Raw genomic sequence first — 16,580 nt, forward strand, 5'->3', positions numbered from 1 at the left:
GGAGTGCTTATAAATCAAAAGTGAGATTATTCAACTTTGAAGGGCATGATAGTTTTAGATTTGAAGTTCTTTAAAAATTGGGGCGCCTGGGTGGCGCAGTCGGTTAAGCATCCGACTTCAGCCAGGTCACGATCTCGTGGTCCGTGAGTTCGAGCCCCGCGTCAGGCTCTGGGCTGATGGCTCAGAGCCTGGAGCCTGTTTCCGATTCTGTGTCTCCCTCTCTCTCTGCCCCTCCCCCGTTCATGCTCTGTCTCTCTCTGTCCCAAAAATAAATAAACGTTGAAAAAAAAATTAAAAATTAATTAATTAATTAATTAATTAATTAATTATATTTTGAGAGATAGAGAAACAGAGTGCTCATGGGGGAGGGGCAGGAGAGACGGAGACATAGAATCTGAAGGAGGCTTCAGGCTCTGAGCTGTCAGCACAAAGCCCAACTTGGGCTAGAACCCACAAACTGTGAGATCAGGACCTGAGCTGAAGTCGGCTCCTTAAGTGACTGAGCCACCCAGGCGCCCCTAGAACCACCCGTTTTAAACCATTGCCTCTTAGAAAACATGCCATTTTCATCCTTGGAATCGGATTTTTCAAGCCAGTGTTTAATATGGGATTCAGCAGGCTTTTGGTAGGACTAATGATTTGCCTTGGTTATTCTCTCTGCAAGTTTTCTTGCTCATTCCTTTACCCCTGAACCTGGATTAGCACTGGTTGTGGACTTCACTGTTTGTGTTTCATGTTCCCTGCTGGTTATTGATACTCACATAGAACCTGCACCTTAATGTCATCATGAAAGTTAGGATTTGGAGAATTGCTTTCTTTTTTTTTATAAATTTTTTTTTTAATGTTTATTCATTTTTGAGAGACAGAGACAGAGCATGAGCGAGGAAGGGGCAGAGAGAGAGGGAGACGCAGAATCCGAAGCAGGCTCCAGGCTCTGAGCTGTCAGCACAGAGCCCGATGCGGGGCTCGAACTCACAAACTGTGAGATCATGACCTGAGCCAAAGTTGGGCGCTCAACCGACAGGGCCACCCAGGCGCCCCTGGAGAATTGCTTTCTGATACTCATACAGTGGTTGCAAGTAGGATAAAACAAGGAAAAGTATGGATCCCATGACTAACTTGTATTTTAATACCTAGATAATAACTTTGGATCACCTGTTTGCACGTCTCCTTAGTATTGAGAATAAAATAATTTCCTATTTACTGATGATGTGGTTCAGTTGCCAAATACCAAGAGTTGTTACAAAACTTGCTTGGGTCTAATACCAATTGAGATTTTCTTGCACATTTAGTGAATGATTGCTACTGCCTACCAAAAAATGTTTCAGGCTAATTGTTATGAAAAAATTGGGGGTTTCAATGGCTTGTTTATTGATGTTTTCAAGCAGAATGCGGCATATAAATTACCTCCATCTGTCTCAGTATGTAGGTAAGGTATTCAGAGAAACATTCTAGTTTACATTCTTTAGTTTTTTTATGGAAAAGTTTTAATAACTTAATGTTCTGCCCAGCTTATTGTCAAAACATGTTGATGTGCCCACAATCCAGATTCTTTCCAGAAAACACAAAACCAAACTACAGCTGACCCTTGAACAATGTGGAGGTTAGGGGTGCTGACCGCCTTACCCCTATGCAGTTGAAAGTCCACATATAACTTTTGACTTCCCCAGAACTTAACTACTAATAGCCTACTGTTGCCCAGAGGCCTTACTGATAACATAAACAGTGAATTAACACATATTTTGTATGTTATATGTATTATATACTGTATTCTTTCAATAAAGGAAGCTAGAAAAAAATAAAGTGTTATTAAGAAAGTCATAAGGAAGAGAACATACATTTACAGTTCTGTGCTGTATTTACTGAAAAAAATCCAGGTACAAGTGGACCATCACAGTTCAGACCTATGTTGTTTAAGGGTCAACCGTAGTTGTTAGCTCAAACTTTAGCAAAAATCCAATTGAGAAAATTAATACTAAAACATAAAAAAAATTGTCCGAAGAACACGGACTTCATCCATTGCTCAATATATATTTTATTCTGACAATCAGCTACTATGTGCTTGGGCCACAAAGCTTTGGTTTATGAGAGAGTTGTTTTTAATACTCTTTGGAATTCTGTCATTGATCTTAAAAAAGGGACATTATAAATAGCTGATTCAACTTATATCTCTCTTCCATTATTATAGGCTGGGATGTTATCCAAGGATGTCTGATTTCTTTTGGATCCAAGATTATCTTTTGTTTCTAGAATTAGCAAAGTATGTCTTTTTGTTTTAAGGTCCCTGAATCCTAACTCTTTAGGAAACTTAAAAACAAATGTGCTGTTCCTCTCTAGCAATGGGACAGAGGATGTATTTTATTTATTAATTTTACCCTGACTTTATTATTTAGCTATGTTTCCTTTATCTCCTTTTCCTTAGGGCACCTGGGTGGCTGAGTCAGTGAAGCATCTGACTCCAGCTCAGGTCGTTATCTCGTGGTTTGTGAGTTCGAGCCCTGCATCTGGCTTGCTGATGTCAGCATAGACCCCACTTCGGATCATATGTCCTCCTCTGTCTCTGCCCGTCCCTTGCTCATGCTGTCTCTCTCAAAAATAAAAGAAAAAAAAATCTCATTTTCCTCAATACTTATTTTATATATATTTTAAAGTGTATTTTTCTAAGCTGTCTGAGTTCATTTATGGTTCAAAGTGTATACAGATAATGCTAGGAAAAGAGATAAATATTTCTCAAATGTATAAAAGCATATATATGTAACAAGTGTGAACTAAAACAACAGAAAGAAAAGTCTTATCAATATATGCATAATCAAACTTACAATTCATCTAGCTTTTGTAGAGGTGCAAAAGTATTTTCACTTAGATGATTAATTTTGTTTTTCCTCATTACCCTGAAAGTAAAAAGAAAAATATGTTGTAGCTCTTTGAGGTAAGTGATAAATGAGTTTTTGGAGAGAGGATTAACAGCCTAAAAAAAGGAAATAATTATATATAGTGATTTGCACATCAAGTATCTTGTAGTATGAGAAATTACCCAGTCTTGTTTTAGTCTTAAATTTCTCAAAATTTTTAATGATGAAAAAAAATTATTTGATTTTTTTAAGTGAGGTAGGGAAGAATTCTGCAAGGGAGTTAGCGAAAACTTCAACGCTTGAGAAAACAGACTGAATATCATGCAACCGAGAGCACAGGGAGCTGTTATAGAACTGCCTCTTCTCCAGCCTGTATCGGATGTCTCTCTAACAGAATACCCTGCACCCGAGCACTCACACACATTGGAGTTGATGTGATTTAGAGTGGAGTTACCTAAGGAAGTGTAATCTAAGCTGGACCAATTCAGAAGATCTCTAGTTTGGGATGTTGAATCAGACTGTATATAATTCTTGACCAGTTCATTTCTTTCTTTCTTTCTTTCTTTCTTTCTTTCTTTCTTTCTTTCTTTCTTTCTTTCTTTCTTTCTTTCTATTTATTTTTGAGAGAGAGAGAGAGACAGAGTACAAGCAGGGGAGGTGCAGAGAGAGAGAGAGAGAGGGAGACACAGAATCCAAAGCAGGCTCCAGGCTCTGAGCTGTCAGCACAGAGCCCGATGCAGGGCTCAAACCCTCAAACTGTGAGATCATGACTTGAGCTGAAGTTGGATGCTTAACAGACTGAGCCACCCAGGCACCCCTTGATTCATTTCTGCACTGATCTTATGTGTTCTGAATGTTTCCAATTCTTTAAACATTGTGAGGCACGACCCTGGAGGTTGGTCTTGTCCCATCCTAAAGTATTTATTTCCTCTCAGCTCTCAAAACCATTATCATCTCCTGCCAGGATCTCTAGACCAGAAAAGAGCAAGCACCTGCCAAGAGGAAATTCACAAATGATATCTTCACAAAGAGGCTTCTTTAAAAACAAATACAAGTAGAACAACAAAGAAGTTGTAAGTTTTTCAAATATCTATTTGGTCTATGGCCTTTAGTTCCAATTTGGTTTCCCTTGGGCAGTTAGTAGGAACTGTTTTTTGCATGACTGATATATAAGCATCCTGCACCCGAAGACTGCTGAGCTCATTGCACAAGAGTTCAAACATCTCAGGGACCTGAACCCATTGGAATGGGGGGAGCATACTGGAGAAAAAGTTATTGTATCAGTGGTAACTATTGCATTGCCTGTACACAGGGGTCCTAGTATTTTTGTTTCTAGTATGGATTTCTAGATGGATTCTAGTGTGGTTTCCAGATGGATTCTAGTATAATGGTTTTCAAACTTTTCCCATGGTAACTACACTTAAAAAAATGCATTTTACGTTGGGACACGACAAACACCCACACGAGCCAAGATTTATAAAACAATACATTTAATGATCCAAATTGTGCTACGACATTTTTACCCAATTCAACTTTCATTAAAAAAAGCTAATCAGGAGGTACCATATTGCTTTCATCATCCACTTGTGAGTTTGAACCCACAGTTTGAAAAACACTGATCTGAGAAACTGTAAATGAGGCAGTTGTGTTTTCATATTGCAAGACACCTCAGCATCCTTCACTTTCATGGGAAAAGCCATGTGAATTTAAAATAGGCCAATAGGGGCGCTTGGGTGGCTTAGCTCGTTAAGTGTCTGATTCGGCTCAGGTCACTATCTCACATTCTATGAGTTCGAGCCTCGTGTCTGGCTCTGTGCTGACAGCTCAGAGCCTGGAGCTGATTCAGATTCTGTGTCTCCCTCTCTCTCTGCCCCTCTGCCATGAGCACTCTGTCCCTTTCTCTCTCTCAAAAGTAAATAAACATTAAAATAAATAAATAAAAAAAATAGGCTAGAGAGGCAGATGGAGAAATTATACCCAGTAACATTCTAGAGTTTATCCTGGTGTCCACAATTATAGCGTTAGGGGTGTAGACATTCTGCAGTGTTTTAAAAAAATTTAGTTGTAATTCAATTTGTCCCCACAATCTTTACAGTAATAATTTGCAAAGGGCAAACATTCTTATAGAATACGACTAATTTGGTGTTTCTCAAACTGAGATCCAAGGAGAGATTTTAGGTGGTCTGTGAACATTTCTTTCCATTAAAGTGGGTATCACTTAAGTTCGAGAAAAACAGGTCTCAAATAATACAGTACCGTTGCGATGATCCATGTTATGTTGTGAATCTTTGTTAAGCTTGGTTTGAACTCCAATAATTTTGCCAATATGCTTCAGTTTCAGAAAATTTTAAGTCATCAGTGAACATTTGCCATAATTACTGTGCATGTTTATGCTAACTAATGTTCACATAAATGATTCATTTTGTTTGTAAAGAGATAGGCCATCAAAAGGATAAAACACTACTTACAAAACAGTTAAATTACTGCAGGAAATAAAAGTCAAATTTCTTAAATTATGGATATGGTTGCCTTCAAAGTCCCTGAAACATAAAAACAAAAATAATAAAGCTAAATTTTAATCATAGAAATAAATTGATCAAGAATTATTTGATTTCTAATAAAATATCTTTTTTTCACATACTGTTTGTTTCATATAGATTCTCATATGTAGCCACTTACATAATAGCTGAAATAATATATATATGTAATGCTTCTTTTTCTGTGTTCATAGTAAAAATGTTTTGAGTCATATCTGTATCATATGTTCATATAGGCACATATGTTATCCTGAGAAATGTGAAGAGAATGAGAAGTCAAATTAAAAAATTTTGTTATGATAAATATCCACTTAACAGACATTTAATAGTGATCTGTATTAAACATCTGTCTAGAGAGTTACCAATAGCATTGCTCTAAGTGGGGTGACCCTATTTGCTACACTCTGCAGAAGATTTTATTATCCTGCTGCCAAAAAAAATATTTCACCTCTAACTCCCTTGCCTAAACACCCCCTGGAAAAAATCTCAATAGCATTTTACCACTGAGAACACCACTGTTTGCTTTATTATTTTGCCACACAAGCCAATGCTATCCTTGGTTTACAATTTCTAATTCAGGGAGATAAATGTAGACCCTAATTACACTCCCTTGCTGTGTGATGCTATGTCACCATCAGAAGTCTGGTCTGAGCAGTAAAACTTGTCAAAAAACTTATGTTTAGTGTCTCTTCTTCGTGGTGATCATGAAAGCATCCTTTTATTGCCCATCTTTTATCTTTTGTTAGGTTTATCGTGGAAGTTTGTAGGAAAGAGTTAGCTGAGGTTAGGGATATACTTTCAGGAATAAATACTTGTCCTTAAATCTACTCAGTCTACCCCAACACTTAGTTTACTCTTCACCATATAATATAGAGCTATTCAAGAATAATTGTGACGAAAGTATATGAGCTGAAGTGTGACACAGCTACTAAAATCTGCAGGGGAAACATGGGTAGCATTAAAAGAAGTACCTATATTCTGCTGGCTAGGCTACATGTGGGAAAATTGGTTCTATTTTGGGCATTGCAATAAAAATAAATGTTGACAAATCAAGGAATATTTGAACAATCTGGAAGACCAAGATGTAAGGGGTTTAGAAACCAAGTCGGTTGAGGAAAAGGGTGTATTTGTAATGGAAAAGAGCGAAATAAGAGAGATATATTTGAAGTCAGGCTGTAGAAGATATTATAGGGTTCTCCTATGTTGCATCAGATTGCAAAATTAGATTTTCTGGCTGAATGACACAAAATATTTAAAGTTCAAGCTCACAATCTATAGTGTCCAGGGAATAAGCTTATTATCACTACAGATATTTAGCAGAGGAAATATACTGTAATCCAAGAATTTTGTAGATAGGATTTCTGTACTATACAGAATATTACATTAAGTCTTAAATCTTGATTCTAGGTCATCCTTCTAAAGAAAAATTCTACTAATCTATTAAATTGGAAATTAAGTGTTTATGGTACTGCTTTTTTTGGTTGTCAGCTTTGGTCTAAGCTTTTGGTCGCTCACAATATATATTGTCAGTAACAGAGACTGTCCATTTCTTTCCTCTTTTACTGTCGTTACCACGAGTCTGCCACCAGATGGTGATGCTCTCTTAAGTCTCACACAGTATTCTTAAGGTGAGTTGATAACACTTTTCTTTTTAGCTACTATTGTAACTTTCTTTTTCCTATTAAGCGAACAAAAGCATTTAAGTTAGTATTAATTCATCATTGGTATAAATCAGTAAGAGGTACACACCGAGCCATAAATTAGGGACTTTTGACTAAATTGTTAGTTTAATTTTGAGTTTATTTTAACATTTATTTGGGAATTTGTTTTGGCTTTCTTCCCACAATTAGAGGTTTTTATCCTTGATACACAGGGATCTGGTTTGAGGCATACAAATCTGCTTCTTGTTCCTTAGCTCCAAGCTCTAAGGGAGCTGACAAGGAGTGTTTTCATTACTTTATGTCTAGATTACTTTTCCAACTTAATGAGCCTCTGAATTTACCCATTTAATTTTTTCCCTTTATACATGGTCATTAAGTTTGGCTAATCTGGTCATTGGTTGAAAGTGAAAATATGGTTCTTTGATCTGAAGAACAACAAAAACAAAACCCCAAAGCATCAACAATCTTGCCTGTTTCTTCTCAACTTCCTCTCTTATCCCCTAGAATGGAGTGGCATTCTAAACATGCAAATCTCGTAAACCTCTACTTCCTCCCCTACCTTCCAAAACCTTTCTGGCTCCTGTTTCATGGAGAAAACTGAGGTGATGAAGCAGGGAGAAGCCCTTGACCTTCTGCCCAACATCTACAAACTTACCTGTATATGCACCTGGTCTCCTTCTAGTCTCAAGAGGAAGAGATGACCCTTTTCCCGCTTTAGGCTAATCCCTCCATCTGTTTTCTTGAGTTTGGCTTATGTATGTGTATGTCCTAAAATATATGGTCAATTTTGGTGAATGTTCTCTGGACATTCTTTGCTTTCAGATTTATTTCTATCAGAATTAGGTGCAGGCACATATAACAGACACCCAACTATAACAGCATAAATACACATCTACTGTTAAGCAGTCCAGGGCTAGTATGGTAGTTTTACAAAGTTGTTAGAAACATCTTTCATAGTCACTGTTTACATGCCCTTGTCTTCATGGTCCAGGGTGATGCTAAGCTTGAGCCATCATATCTATGTTTTCTGGATAGCGAAAGAGAGGAAGGGGATGCCTTTTTCTTTTTAGGGAGATTCCCCGGAAGTCCACATGATACTTCTTCCACATCATTAATTAGAGCTTAGTCATGTGGTTACATCAAGATGCAGGGAAGTCTGGGAATGTAGTATTTTAGCTGAGCACACTGCTGTCCCAAATAGATCAGTTCTGTTATTGAGAAGTACATTGCACTTTGATATACATCAATTAGAGTTAGTTCATTAATTATGTTATTTAGTTCTTCATATCCCTTTTGGTTACACTTGATATTTCACGGATGAAAAGAGGTGGATTATTATCTCTTATTCCTTGTGTATGCCTGTTATTCCCTTTGGTTACTATATGAATTATTTGGTGCGCATATACTTATAATGTAATGCCTTTTATTAGAAATTGCACCCTGTTGGGGCGCCTGGGTGGCTCAGTCGGTTAAGTGTCCAGCTTTGGCTGAGGTCATGAACTCACGGCTTGTGGGTTTGAGCCCCTCTTTGGGCTCTGTGCTGACAGCTCAGAGCCCGGAGCCTGCTTCATATTCTGTCTCCATCTCTCTCTCTGCCCCTCCCCTGCTTGTGCACTATCTCTCTCTCTCAAATATAAATAAACATGAAAAAGATAATAAAAAAAGAAATTGTACATTGTAGCATTTAAATGAACTTAGTGTTGCTTAATGCAAATTGGCCAGAATTTTATTTATTTAGATAAAAAATATGATCCCTGCTTTTTAAATTTTGATTTGCATCTACATGGAATACTTTAGGCCAGCCTTTTATTTTTGATCTTTCTTAATCACTTAGATATAGTTTTTTGTTTGTTTGTTTGTTTGTTTTTTGTAAATAGCGCTGAATTAGGTTTTGTTTTGTGAGCCAATTTGAAAATCTTTTTCTTTTCAATAGGTAAGTTAAGCCCACTTAAGTTTATTGATATGACTAATCTATCTGACTTAAGTCTTCTATTTAAAAATCTTACTGTGTGGTGGGGTGCCTGGGTGGCTCAGTCGGTTAAGCATCTGACTCTTGATTGTGGCTCAGGTCATGACCTCATGAGTTCGTGATCTCATGATCTCACGATCTCATTCATCCAGCACCGTGGTGGGCTCTGTGCTGAGAGTGCCAAAGCTGCTTGGTATTTCTCTCTCCCTTTCTCTCTGCCACTCCCTTGCTTGCACATGCACATGCACGTGCGCTCACTCTCTCAAAAATAGACATTAAAAAAATTTAAAAATATTACTATATGGTTTTATAGGTTAAAAAGCTTTCAACAAATATAAAAACTCTTGGGGCACCTGGGTGGCTCAGTCAGTCAAGCGTCCGACTTTGGCTCAGGTCGTGAGCTTGCGGTTCGTGGGTTCCTGCCCTGCGTCGTGCTCTGTGCAGACAGCTCAGAGCCCGGAGCCTGCTTCGGATTCTGTGTTTCCCTCTCTCTCTGCCCCTCCCCCACACGCGCTCTGTCTCTCTTTGCCTCTCAAAAATAAAGAAAACTAATTAAAAAAAATTTTTTAACAAATAAAAACTCTTAATATTTAGAAAGGTTTGTATATTCTATTGGTTATATTTATAATGATAATTTTACCCAGTACAGTCTGTCTTTCTTCTTTTTTTTTTTTTTTAAGTGTTTATTTATATTTGAGAGAGAGAGAGGGGGAGTGAACCTGAGTAGGGTAGGGGCAGAGAGAGAGGGAAACAGAGGATCTGAAGCAGGCTCTGCACTGACAATAGAGAGTCTGATGTTGGGCCCAAACTCACGAATAATGAGATTATGACCTGAGGCCGAGTCAGGTGCTTAATGGACTGAGTCACCAAGGCACCCCAATACATTGTCTTTCTTAGAGAATAACAATATTTATTAGTTTCCTATAATAAGAAATGATAAAATGAGTATATATTATTTTCCTTTCTGCTTTTACTTCTCTCCCACCATATGATTTTGGTCAGTTATATGCTTTTTATTAATGTTCACTTTAGGAATCTTTCACCTTAGGAATATCAAATATCTGCATTTTAGTGGATTTGTTGGTTTTAACTGGTGTCTTATGACTCCTACTTAGTTTTCTTTATATTTCTGTGGTTATCATCTTAATCATTTTGAAACTGTTTACTCATTTCAGATTATTATTATGTCTTCTTGCTGAATTGACCCTTTTATCATTATGTGATATACCTCTTTATCCTTGGTTATCGTCCCTGTTCTAAGTCTATTTTTTTTCAGTATTATTTTGTAGATGATAAAGTTCCTTCTCATCAGTAGAAAGGGAGCAATGTTGTTTTGCAGTTCTATATCCTAAGCATAATATTGTTGGAATAGAATTGTAATACATGTCTCTTCGATGACTTTTTCTTTATAATTCATATTATGTTCTTGAAACTGAGCCATGTTGATTGAAGTAGGGCTGGTTCATTCATTTAAAAATTTTTTTTTTTTCAACGTTTATTTATTTTTGGGACAGAGAGAGACAGAGCATGAACGGGGGAGGGGCAGAGAGAGAGGGAGACACAGAATCGGAAACAGGCTCCAGGCTCCGAGCCATCAGCCCAGAGCCCGACGCGGGGCTCGAACTCCCGGACCGCGAGATCGTGACCTGGCTGAAGTCGGACGCTCAACCGACTGCGCCACCCAGGCGCCCCATGGTTCATTCATTTTAAATGTGATATATGTATCACATTTTATTTTTTCTGTCTGTTTCCACATCTCCAGCACCTTGCTCCATAGTGTATCCCTATCATTGTCTGTATTTTCAAATTCTTTATACCCGCTTCTCCTGCCTACAAATAAACTTGCGTTGTCTCATATAGGAGTAAGTTTAATTTACCCTCTTGATCTTTAGTTTACCTTTGGCTATTGCCTCATGTGCTTATTTATTACTTATATTTCTAACTTGTTGAATTTCCCAACTTCTGTTGTGGTGTTTACAGTTTTTATTTTTTGCTTTGAAAGAACTATAATAAAGGCCTTAATCTATTGCCTGTCATGTATGTTGCAAGCAAATTATCCTGGGCTGTCATATGTCTTTTATTTTATGTGTATATTTCCACTAAATCAGTGAAAGAATATATATATATATATTTTTTTTTACCCACACATCTATCAGATATTTTAGTTTATGCTTTGCTAAATAAAAGTTCATGTGCAAGGTAGAGGCACTTTATTTATTTATTTATTTATTTATTTATTTATTTAAATCCAAGTTAGTTAACATATAGTGTAATAATAATTTTGGGAATAGAATTTAGTAATTCATCACTTACATGTAACACCCAGTGCTCATCTCAGAAAGTGTCCTCCTCCTTAATGCCTCTCATCTCTTTAGCCCTTCCCCCTACCCAACACCCCACCAGCAACCCTCAGTTTGTTCTCTGTATTTTAAGAGTCTCTTGTGGTTTGTCTCCCTCTCTGTTTTTATCTTATTTTTGCTTCCCTTCCCTTATGTTCATCTATTTTGTATCTTAAATTCCACATATGAGTGAAATCATAATGATACTTGTCTTTCTCTGACTGACTTATTTTGCTTAGCATGATACACTTTAGTTCCATCCATGTTGTTGCAAATGTCAAGATTTCATTCTTTTTGATCGCCAAGTAATATTCCATTATATTTACATATACCACTTCTTTATCCATTCATCAGTTAATGGACATTTGGGCTCTTTCTATATATACTTTGACTATTGTCCATAGCACTGCTATAAACATTGGGGCACATGTGCCCCTTCGAATCAGCACACCTGTATCCCTTGGATAAATGCCTAGTAGTGCAATTGCTGGGTCGTAGGGTACTTCTATTTTTAATTTTTTGAGGAACCTCCATACTGTTTTCCAGAGGGGCTGCACTAGTTTGTATTCCCACCGGCAGTGCAAAAGAGTTCCTTTTCTTCCACATCCTCGCCAACATCTGTTATTGCCTGAGTTGTTAATTTTAGCTACTCTGATTGGTGTGAGGTGGTATCTCATTGTGGTTTTGATTTGTATTTCTCTGATGATGAGTGATGTTGAGCATTTTTTCATGTGTCGCTTGGCCATCTGGATGTCTTCTTTGGAGAAGTGTCTATTCATGTCTTTTGCCCATTTCTTCACTGGATTATTTGTTTTTTGGGAGTTGAGTTTGATAAGTTCTTTATAGATTTTGGATACTAACCCTTTATCTGATATGTCACTTGCAAATATCTTCTCCCATTCTGTCAATTGCTTTTTCGTTTGCTGATTGTTTCCTTCACTGTACAGAAGATTTTTATCTTGATGAGTTCCCAACAGTTCATTTTTGCTTTTGTTTCCCTTGCCTCTGGAAACATGTCAAGTAAGAAGTTGCTGCGGCTGAGGTCAAAGAGGTAGTTGCCTGTTTTCTCCTCTAGGATTTTGATGGCTTCCTTTCTTACATTTAGGTCTTTCATCCATTTTGAGTTTATTGTTGTACATGGTGTAAGAAAGTGGTCCACGTTCATTCTTCTACATGCCACTGTGCAGTTTTCCCAACACCATTTGCTGAAGAGACTGTCCTTACTCCATTGGATATTCTTTCCTGCTTTGTTAAAGATTAGCTACCCATATGGGGCGTCTGGGTGGCTCAGTTGGTTGAGCGTCTGACTTCGGGTCAGGTCATGATCTCACAGTCTGTGAGTTTGAGCCCCGTGTCAGGCTCTGTGCTGACAGCTCTGACGGAGCCTGGAGCCTGCTTCGGATTCTGTGTCTCCCTCTCTCTCTGCCCCTCTCCTGCTCATGCTCTGTCTCTCTCTCTGTCTCAAAATAAATAAAAACATTAAAAAAAAAAAAGATTAGTTATCCATGCATTTGTGGTTCCATTTCTGGGTTCTCTATTCTGCTCCATTGATCTTCATGTCTGTTTTTGCGCCAGTACTACACTGTCTTAATGATTACAGTTTTGTAATACAAATTGAAGTCCAGTATTGTGACACCTCCAGCTGTGCTTTTCTTTTTCAGGATTTCTTTGGCTATTCGGGGTCTTTTCTGTTTCCATATAAATTTTAGGATTGTTTGTTCTAGCTCTGTGAAAAATGCTGGTGGTATTTTGATAAGGATTGCATTGAGTGTGTAGACTGCTTTGAGAAGTATAGTCATTTTAACAATATTTGTTCTTCCAACCCATGAACATGGAATGTTTTTCCATTTTTTGCGTGTCTTCTTCAATTTCTTTCATAGGCTTTCTATAGTTTTCAGTGTATAGATTTTTCACCTCTTTGGTTAGATTCCTTCCTATGTATTTTATGGTTTTTGGCACATTGTAAATGGGATAAATTCCTTGATTTCTCTTTCTGCTGCTTCATTATTGCTGTACAGAAATGCAACTGGTTTCTGTACATTGATTTTATATCCTGTGACTTTGCTGAATTCTTGGATCAGTTCTAGCAGTTTTTTTTGTGGAGTCATTTGGGTTTTCCACATAGAGTATCATGTCATCTGCAAAGAGTGAAAGTTTGACTTCCTCCTTTCCAATCCGGATGCCTTTTATTTCTTTGTGTTGTCTGATTGCTGAGGCTAGGACTTCCAACACTGTGTTGAATAACAGTGGTGAGAGTGGACATCCTTGTTGTGTTCCTGACCTTAGGAGGAAAGCTCTCAGTAGTTCCCCATTGAGGATGATATTAGGTGTGGGTCTTTTGTGTATGGCCTTTATGATGTTGAGGTATGATCCTTCTATCCTTACTCTCTTGAGGGTTGTTATCAAGAAAGGATGTTGTATTTCGTCAAATCCTTTTTCAGCATGTATTGAGAGGATCATGTGGTTCTTAGCCTTTCTTTTTTAATGTGATGTATCACACTGATTGATTTGTGGATATTAAAATAGACCTGCATCCCATTAATAAATCTCACTTCATTGTGGTGAATAATTCTTCTAATGTATTGTTGGACCTGGTTTGCTAGTATCTTGTTGAAAATTTTTGCATCCATGTTCATCAGGGAAATTGGTCTGTAGTTCTCCTTTCTGGTGGGGTCTTTGGTTTTGGAACCAAGGTAATGCTGGCCTCATAGAATGAGTTTGGAAGTTTTCCTTCCATTTCTATTTTTTGGAACAACTTCAAAAGAATAGGCGTTAACTCTTCTTTAAATGTTTGGTAGAATTCCCCTGGAAAGCCATCCAGCCCTGGACTTGTTTGGGAGGGAGATTTTTGATTACTGATTCAATGTCTTTACTGGCTATGGCACTGTGATTAGTTTTAAAAGAAATGAATACTTATAAAGCAAAAATTATTATTACTGGCATTAAAATTGGGATAATGTTATCAGGAATTCATATGAAATGAGTTATTTTAGATAGCTAAAATTTAAAGATGGTAACTTTAGTGATGAAATTGTAAAAAGTCCACCTCTTTAGTAGTATAACTTAATCATTTAAATCTTTATCTGAGATGTATATTTGACTGCCTTTTTAAAGGCAAAGGAAATGTTTATTAGTGTATTGCATAATATCTCCTACATTTGCTGCTGGTGTCAGTGCATGAATTTTTAATTGCTAATTTATGTATGTAAATATTAACCAATTTTGCTTTATTATTAAGTTTGGATTACTGAGCAAATAATAACTGTTAATGTGCTCATTTGAAACAAAATTTAATTACAACAAGGAGATTGAACTTAATTTGCCCTTTTCTTGAATACTTTAGCTGTCATCAATGCGGGTACTGTGCTGTCATACCAAGACGCCCTCTGGACTTAGTAATGACTCCGGGGATGTTTGTCTTCCCCTAAATGGTTCCAAACTAGTGTGTTTTGAATTATTATGTCTGTTCTTTATAGCACTCCCATTCCTGCTTTATTATCAGGTTGATAGTTGTCACTTCTCACTGATGTTTTGAACTTCATCTTTCCCCTCTACTTTTAATCTGGCACTTCTAATCTGCTGTGAGCTTAAAAATTAAACAGCAAACAAAACTTCTGAGAATTTCACACAAAATGAGACACGGAGGAGGTTTTCATATAATACTGTATATGCGGTTTATTGTTGAACTTTTAAACAGTTATTTTGGTCACTTATTTCTTCATTTTTACTGTGTTTTAAATGGGCAAATTTACTGGTTCTTAATAGGTAGAGTGATTCTTATTATCATATGCAAAGCTACTGTGTAAAAAACTTTATGGAACATATTCTGTTGTGATTAGAGTTAAATATAAATTCTAAATATCATGTTCTCATTATGCAGAATTTAGGAATGAGGCTAAAGTGATTTAGTCTTTCTGTATCAAATTAAAAGGTGAAAATAGATTGACAGAGGGAAGGAGGAGGAGATGTTCTATAGCTACTGTGACATCCTTTCTGTCTTTTTTCTTCCTGCCTCTCAATTTTTTTGTTTTTAAAGATGGTTTATGTTGGCGAGAATCTAGAGGAGTTAGTTTAGTCAATGGGGCTGTTCAGTAACAAAAACATGCTAAAGTAATCTGAGGAAATATGATATGACATTAACAACCTATCATTTTTAAAAACCTAATATCCAAAGGGAACTAGGCAAAACCAGAAAAGTTAGCTGACTCCTTTAAGGAAAGGTACAGCAACTTACAGCCAGTGCAGTCTTGGCATGTGCTGGCAAAGAGGTTTATCCGGCAAATGGGTGAGGACATTATTCATCAGTGCTCTGAAAAAGAAAAGAAAGAGAAGTCACCTTTTTCTGGTTCTTTTTTCATCTTAAGTCAAATATGGTATTATCATTATTCTTTATGAAACCATGAAAATCTATTAAGCTAGTTATCTTCTCTTTTTTTTTCCTGTAAGTTTTGTTATATTTGAGTGCTTGTTAGTAATAAAATTCAACAAATGATAGTTGTCATATGGAGGAAACAGCAATGTTAGTAACTGAAAAAAGGGTACAGTAACTGAACTGTACCCTTCAAGAGTGGGTAGTGAGAAGGAGGTGATTTTAAATGAATATTATTATTATTATTATTATTATTATTATTATTATTATTTTTACTAAGATGAATACAGGGCAGTAGTGGTATGCTTGAGAATATTTCAGTAAAATATAGCAGTGAGGCTGTATTCAGTTTTGAGGGGCTGAGGTTCTAGAGGACAGAAGGTCTTATATAATTGTTAAAACTACAATATAGCCTCATAGGATATGATTAAGAGATGATTTTTAGTCAGAAAGGCCTTTCTGGGGCTTGAACAATTCCAAATTTAATGCTGTTAAACTTAAGGCAGTAACTTTTATTCATGTCTTTTCTTTCCATTGAAATAGTTGTCTTAATTTTTAGTACTTACAAGAGAATAAGAGAATTTAGTCCATAAAATGTTAGTGGGGAAATTCGACTGAGGTGATTATCTTCAATTATCCTGCCAGCCAGAAGAAAAAATGGATTCATTTATATATTTAGAATATAAAAACTAATACTATAAAATGACACGTAAATTAAACATACAGCCATTCTAGTCTGTGGAGATCTTCAAAAACACCCGGCTTCAAGAAAGTTATTCTGTTATGACTGAGATACCTGAAAAAAGAGAAATGACTACAGTAAATGTGTTATCTCTTTCTTTTTCTTTGTTTA

At 36.7% G+C, this 16,580-nt stretch overlaps 2 protein-coding genes across 10 annotated transcripts in view; one reads left to right on the plus strand and one right to left on the minus strand.

The window, feature by feature from the left end:
* Positions 1 to 16,580, plus strand: part of CB1H4orf46 (chromosome B1 C4orf46 homolog) — a 95,218-nt gene that overhangs the window by 33,658 nt on the left and 44,980 nt on the right. The window contains exon 3 of one of the 4 annotated variants that reach the window (XM_047856469.1): positions 2,423 to 2,564. The exons of the other annotated variants lie outside the window; for them this stretch is intronic. Within the exon in view, the coding sequence (XP_047712425.1) occupies positions 2,423 to 2,439 (17 nt within the window). The 3' untranslated portion in view covers positions 2,440 to 2,564. Of the gene's footprint in view, positions 1 to 2,422; positions 2,565 to 16,580 lie in introns of those variants that run through there. 4 annotated transcript variants of the gene reach the window in all.
* The window catches only part of RXFP1 (relaxin family peptide receptor 1), a 113,336-nt gene that overhangs the window by 13,793 nt on the left and 82,963 nt on the right, over positions 1 to 16,580 (minus strand). For 4 of the 6 annotated variants that reach the window (XM_047856442.1, XM_047856439.1, XM_047856438.1 and 1 more), the window contains 5 exons: positions 16,452 to 16,523; positions 16,294 to 16,365; positions 15,593 to 15,667; positions 5,321 to 5,392; positions 2,820 to 2,891 (listed from right to left, as the gene is read on the minus strand). In XM_047856442.1, coding sequence (XP_047712398.1) covers positions 2,820 to 2,891; positions 5,321 to 5,392; positions 15,593 to 15,667; positions 16,294 to 16,365; positions 16,452 to 16,523 — 363 coding nt within the window. The remainder of the gene's footprint in view (positions 1 to 2,819; positions 2,892 to 5,320; positions 5,393 to 15,592; positions 15,668 to 16,293; positions 16,366 to 16,451; positions 16,524 to 16,580) is intronic. The other 2 variants (XM_047856441.1, XM_047856440.1) reach the window with 2 other exon arrangements.

This window comes from Prionailurus viverrinus, chromosome B1 (genome assembly GCF_022837055.1).
Source record: "Prionailurus viverrinus isolate Anna chromosome B1, UM_Priviv_1.0, whole genome shotgun sequence".
Classification (NCBI taxonomy): Eukaryota; Metazoa; Chordata; class Mammalia; order Carnivora; family Felidae; genus Prionailurus; species Prionailurus viverrinus.